The 6,075-nt window shown below is 37.5% G+C and overlaps 1 protein-coding gene across 3 annotated transcripts in view; it reads right to left on the bottom strand.

Moving 5' to 3' along the window:
• Nucleotides 1-2,647: 2,647 nt before the first annotated feature.
• The window catches only part of LOC307041082 (S-adenosylhomocysteine hydrolase-like protein 1), a gene marked incomplete at its 3' end in the record, with an annotated part of 7,748 nt that continues 4,320 nt past the window's right edge, over nucleotides 2,648-6,075 (bottom strand). For 2 of the 3 annotated variants that reach the window (XM_079684418.1, XM_079684419.1), the window contains exons 8-14: nucleotides 5,953-6,069; nucleotides 5,802-5,865; nucleotides 5,628-5,716; nucleotides 5,435-5,505; nucleotides 5,265-5,359; nucleotides 4,641-4,739; nucleotides 3,014-3,512 (exon numbers count right to left, since the gene is read on the bottom strand). In XM_079684418.1, the coding sequence (XP_079540544.1) occupies nucleotides 3,438-3,512; nucleotides 4,641-4,739; nucleotides 5,265-5,359; nucleotides 5,435-5,505; nucleotides 5,628-5,716; nucleotides 5,802-5,865; nucleotides 5,953-6,069 (610 nt within the window). Of the gene's footprint in view, nucleotides 2,773-2,871; nucleotides 2,951-3,013; nucleotides 3,513-4,640; nucleotides 4,740-5,264; nucleotides 5,360-5,434; nucleotides 5,506-5,627; nucleotides 5,717-5,801; nucleotides 5,866-5,952; nucleotides 6,070-6,075 lie in introns of those variants that run through there. The other variant, XM_079684420.1, reaches the window with a different exon arrangement.

Raw genomic sequence — 6,075 nt, 5'->3', positions numbered from 1 at the left:
GTTGTACTGCACCATTAGAAATGCAGTGACTATTTCAATAAGGATCACACACGCACACACACATGCACACACACACACACACACACACACACACACACACACACACACACACACACACACACACACACACACACACACACACACACACACACACACACACACACACACACACACACACACACACACACACACACACACACAACACATGCTGTAGGAACTGAGAGAGACTGGATTACAGTAATCCAGGGACAGGGGGTATTTATAGGACTTCATGATCAGAGACAGACAGGATGCAACAATCGAGGAAAACAGCTAGATTTATTTAGAGAATAATTAGTTACGTAGTGTCTAACACAACTAACACAGACAGCTTATTCAGCTAGTGAAGCAATTGTGAGTATCAGAGGATCTGGTATGAACCAAACACTTTGCCCAAAAGCTAATTCAAACTAAATGAAAAGAATAAGAACATTTATTTTTATTTTAACACAATTAATTTTCAAGCAAGTTAAAACGGAATTTAAACCAAAAAAAAGGGCAGCAACCTTTAAATATAACATTGCGTGTAGGTGCCTGATATAAAATACGAGGACACTGGACACCTTCACACTGGTTGGGAATCGTGTTGTGTGCAGAATAGATGCTGGCTGCCACCAAATAATGTTCAAAGTTGACACAAACAACAAACAACCTGTGGTGCAGATGACCTTTGACCTTGGACTGTTCACCAACAATCAACTTTATTCTAAATAGTTTAATTATAAATAGTTTAGCATTTGATTTTAACATGCTCTATTACAGTTTTTAATGTCCTCAAAAAGCTTGCAATCAAAACAAATTGTTTTGAAAATAATACCTGTCAACAAACAAAGTTGCCATGTCTATATGTTTCCTTCTTTTTACATTTCGACTTAAGTGACTGAACAGTATGAAACAAAGTTCAGACAGATTTCAGTAAGAAAATCAACCTGAAACTACGAAGTTGAGGTACTTTCCATTCTTGTGGCTTGTACATTATGACATAAGTCTGTTTTTACTTCATGGATTAATAAAGTTGTTTGATTTCAACTTAATTTGTTCTATGTTTTACACTTAGCAGTGTTTCACCTGCTTTGGCATGACAATATGTTTTCGTGAAAAAGGCAAACCGTGTTTATGTGAGTTGAACTCTTCGCCCTGCAGATTATCTCCAGGACAGTTGCCACACACACACACAAACACACACACACACACACACACACACACACACACACACACACACACACACACACACACACACACACACACACACACACACACAAACACACACACACACACACACACACACACACACACACCCCCACACACACACACACACACACACACACACACACACACACACACACAAACTACCATGTCCATCTGCCATACATTAAGATCCTGGATTTAGCTTTTTATTTAGCTTCCAGCTAAACTTAATTGAGATGTGTTATTGAGTAGGAGGTTCATAATGTAGATCATGTGTTTGTGCTAAATACTTAAGCAGGATGTACAGTGAAGCCTTAACATTTCACAAACATAAGTAATTATGGTCATATCATTCATGCTCACTCAAAGACGAAATTGCTGTTACGCCCCCTGGTGGGGAAACAGTCATTTTACGAGGCTCTTCAGCATGCTGTAGGTCCTGCTGCTCGGCTTTAAGGTGGCGTTAAATGTTTAGCTCACTTTCAAACACTTGACACAGGGATGTATGTAAAAAAAACACTTTTATTTTTAATTGTTAACAATATGTTTATATGTTACAAAAACATCTAAACAACAATCTAAATTTAAATAATGAAGAGATTTAAAATTTAAAATGTATTTATTTAATGAAATGAACAATTATTGATAACATGATGTTTTAGATGAATTTCTATGAAAGGTCTCAAAATTAATTGTAACAACATTTTTACATTCTTCGCCCTGTAGGTTTGACCATAAATCATTGAAAAAAGGTATGATTTAATATAAAATATATAGACCTGTGAGGTTGTGTCTTTGTAATGAACATTGACATTAACCTTAAAATACTGTCCATGCTGTTGTAATGGTTTTACACAATTGGGAAAAGCATCAAGTATGACTAAATATGCTCTTCTATTGTAATATTGTATGAATGCTTACATGCATTTCCTCTTCATAGGTAATCTGTAGATATTCTGCTGTCAAACACTGCTGTTAAATTATTTCTTATCATTCTACTTGTGGTCTCCTAAAAATACATTAATGATTGCTGCTCCGGTAAGTAAATTATATTTTCAAACAATTGAATACATAATTCCCATTCAGAATTTGTATGTATTTTTTACTATTATGACTTGTTAACATTCAATTAATAATTCAATGTGATTACATTCTTGACACTATTAACATTCATAACCAGAAATAGTTGATGACATAAAACCCATACACAAATAATCAGTCAAAGTTTGTGTAACATCATGTCTGTGTCAGTGTGGGACTGTAGAGGGCGTCAGAGCTCTGTCTACAGGTTTTCATCCAACATCAAATCCACAATAGCTTTATATCCAGAGAGTTAATACCTAAGAAAAGAAACATATCTATGTTACATGCAAGCAATAACATGGATGTATTGATTATTGTAAGAAAAGTGTACATTTCCTCACCTGTAGTAGTTGGGTTTGTAGGGTCCATGTTTGCTGATGCCCAGGTACTTGCCCTGTTCATCAGTCAGCTCTGTGAGGTGAGCGTCAAACGTTGGCAGGTGAAGACTGGCCACATATTCATCTGAAATTTGAAGAAGCTTTATTGTGTCTGAATAAGATAATATTGAATATACATATTGAATATCATATATATATTTGGATAATCAAGCTGAGGACTTGCCCATTTTCTTTGGCAGCAGGTAGACGTCCTGTTTGTAACGTCCTTCTGGAGCACTGTAAAGCTCTATGAGAGCCAGAGCCTGAGGTAAAAGAGCAAGAGTTAAAGGAATACTTCCCCACAAAAAGACCATTGGTACATCAAATACTCACCCTGTATGTATATACACATATGCACGGTGAATGAAAATGCATAAACTGAGAAAATACTTCATGAATTGGGGTCGCGTTTAACAACAGAAAAACGTAGGCCTACTCTCTCAGAACTTGTCCAGTATAATCAGTATAAAGTCAAATTTTTGCTAAATACTTACCTTTTAAAACACTTTTGCATAAACAGTCTCACACTCGCACAAGTGTATTTCTCATCTATGTGAGTAAGGTCACAATTAATTTTAATTCATTAAGAATTTCCTCAATTTTGTATTGTTTGTTCACCATGGTGACATGTTATTTTGTGGGTAAAGAATTGCAACAGCGCTGCAGATTCTTCCTCTGCAATACAATTAGGGAATAATTAAAGAGTTCCAGTATTTTTCTAAATAAATCTCTCATGTAAATGACATATTATTATACCTGAGTCGTAGCAGTGATGGAGAGGACAAAAGAGGGCACTGTGGAGCAGCTCAGATTCAGCAAACGGCCCTGAGAGAAAATAAAAAATGAAATGACATACTGTGATGTAGAATAGCCTTCTGTCTCTCCTGCTGCAGACCTAATCCAGTTGGGAACCAAATACTTAACAGCAATCAGGTAAATCTGTTCTTGGTGCTCAAATCATCAACAATATGCTTTTGACCTTCAGGGCCACCATAGTAATGCTAAGGAAGACTTTAAAGTCAACTTAAGAACTCTAAAACCTTTGCTTGTGTATATAAAGTTAACTAGCTTCACCTTATTTAGAATGATTGGCAACTTTTCTAAGGTAGCTTTTAAACACAGATACAAAAAAACATACATTTTTTAGGGGGTCTTGGATTGATATACAGTACTTGTCCTGTTCCAGTTTAACCAATGCTTGCTAACCAATGCAAGGTAGCCACTGCATGCTAACAAGTGCATGCTAAGCTTGTAACAGAGAGCTAAAGAGCTGAGGCAGTCTGAGAAAACCAAACAGTCAGGTTGGTCTAACTCTTTTCTGTTTATGCATTTCTCTTGACCTTTAGGCTTCTCTGTTTCTTTAGCATTAGCATTTCAACATAGTTTTATGCACGAATGGTTTTATGTTGGAATGGGTTAGGCTAACTATTAGCTGGCCAGTTAGTTAAACATTGTAAGTAAAACATTTCCAGTTCCCTGTAAGGTTAGTGTAGCTCAAATAAACTAGGAATGTCAGCAGGTAAGTATAGAGATGTGGAAAAGACTTCATGAGTATGCCTTGTCTTAGAGTTATTGCATAGAAAGAAAAATCGCTGGGCTGTCTTTAATGCTGACTAACAGGGATAGCTTGATGCTATTTGAGAAAAGTAAAACAAAAACATACATTTACACAACAATATCGACCTTTAAACATTGAAAAAAGCTTGGGTTACTTTAACTTGAAATCATTTAAATTGATTCTGAGGTCAGGTGATTCATGTATTTTGTATTGTCTGTTCACAGACAATAAGCAAGACAATGTGCATGAGGTCAGTCATTATAGTGCAGCAGCCCCTTCATGATGGCCCAGATCCTATTTCAAATTAAACTGTGGGGCATTAGCCCCACATTAACATAAATAGGTTTACCTACGTTATCTCTCGGTGCTGGTGTAAATAATAACAGTATCATCACCTCAGCCAGCAGGACGATTCTCCTGCCATCAGGCCAGATAACATGATCCACCTGAGGCCTCACACGCTCCCACCTCAGCTCCGCTGTTCGTAGACTTACCTAAGAGAATGAGTCACACAAAAAAGCTTCATTTTTACAGTTTAAAGTAAAGTTAAAGTACATTTACTCAAGTACATATTTAAGCTTTTTGTTCTTGACTTAAGTATTCTCATTTTATGCAGATGTGTACTTCCACTCCACTAGACCTCGGAGGTACATATTGTCTATTTACAGCTTTACTGTAGTTACTTTAAATATAAAGTAAGAAACAAGGTTGTAGTGTTCCTTTGTGTGTTAAGAAATTGTACTGTGCCACACCTGTTGTGATTACTGATGTGTTGTAAATTGATTTACATAAATATGAAAAAATATATATAATTTATTTAGTTTTCAATAACTTCCATGTCATGTGACTCAGTAACTAGATTTAAAACAGTGTGTCCCACTCATCCAGTGTAGTACTACAATGCTGCATTGACTTGGAAACAATGGGTCACATAACATACAGTAGAAGCTATTACTTTTCAATAAGAACTGGATCATGCATCAGAAAAACACATTCATTAACACACATAGAGTTCATACCAAATCTATCTCAGTGCTGCAGTGTCCCATGTTGCAGACTATGCAGCCATTCTTCATTCTGTTCATATGTTCCCTACCAACCACGTTTTTATTGCCTGCAGAGACAGACAACCGGGAACTGTTGTTACTTATATGAGAGCTCATATTAGTTTGTAGAGAACATCAATTACCTGTGCATGTGATGACCATGTCCACCTGTCTGACCACTTCACCCAGTTGAATCACTCTGAAGCCATCCATGCTGAGAGGGGGGGGGGCGAGAGTCACACTTTTTTTTAAGGCTTGATGTTTTGCTTCAATGTGCCATTGAAAGAATCAAACAGACTTTACATCTGTGCTGATAAAAGCTTCCTCTATTCATACCAGGCCTGAAGGGCACAAATGGGATCCGCTTCTGTTACGTTGACAACAGTACCCAATGCTTTCAGAGCAGCACAGCAACCTTTGCCAACCTGAAGGAGGAAGAAAAGAGGATGGTAGAGCTGCTTTAATGTACAGTAAGTCACAATTTACAGCAGCGCTGGGAGCTTTACTGACCTCCCCATATCCGCACACCACCACCTGCTTTCCTCCAAACATGACGTCAGTGGTTCTCCTCAACCTGACAAAAGAGTTCAACACGGTCAGGCTGCTGCTCTGAATTGTACCAGTGCTCGTGTCTGTATGCGTTTAAAAAATAATGTATTACCCATCCAGTACGGACTCCTTGCAGCAGTAAAGGTTGTCAAATTTCTGCTTAGTCACCGAGTCGTTAACGTTCATGGCCGGCACACACAGCCTGCCTGCCTTTGACAGCTGGTATAACCTGAAA

The sequence above is a fragment of the Notothenia rossii genome (assembly GCF_949606895.1).
Source record: "Notothenia rossii genome assembly, chromosome: 5".
NCBI classification, from domain to species: Eukaryota; Metazoa; Chordata; class Actinopteri; order Perciformes; family Nototheniidae; genus Notothenia; species Notothenia rossii.
Note: the sequence above shows the minus strand (reverse complement) of the source record. Positions and strands in the feature narration are given on the sequence as shown.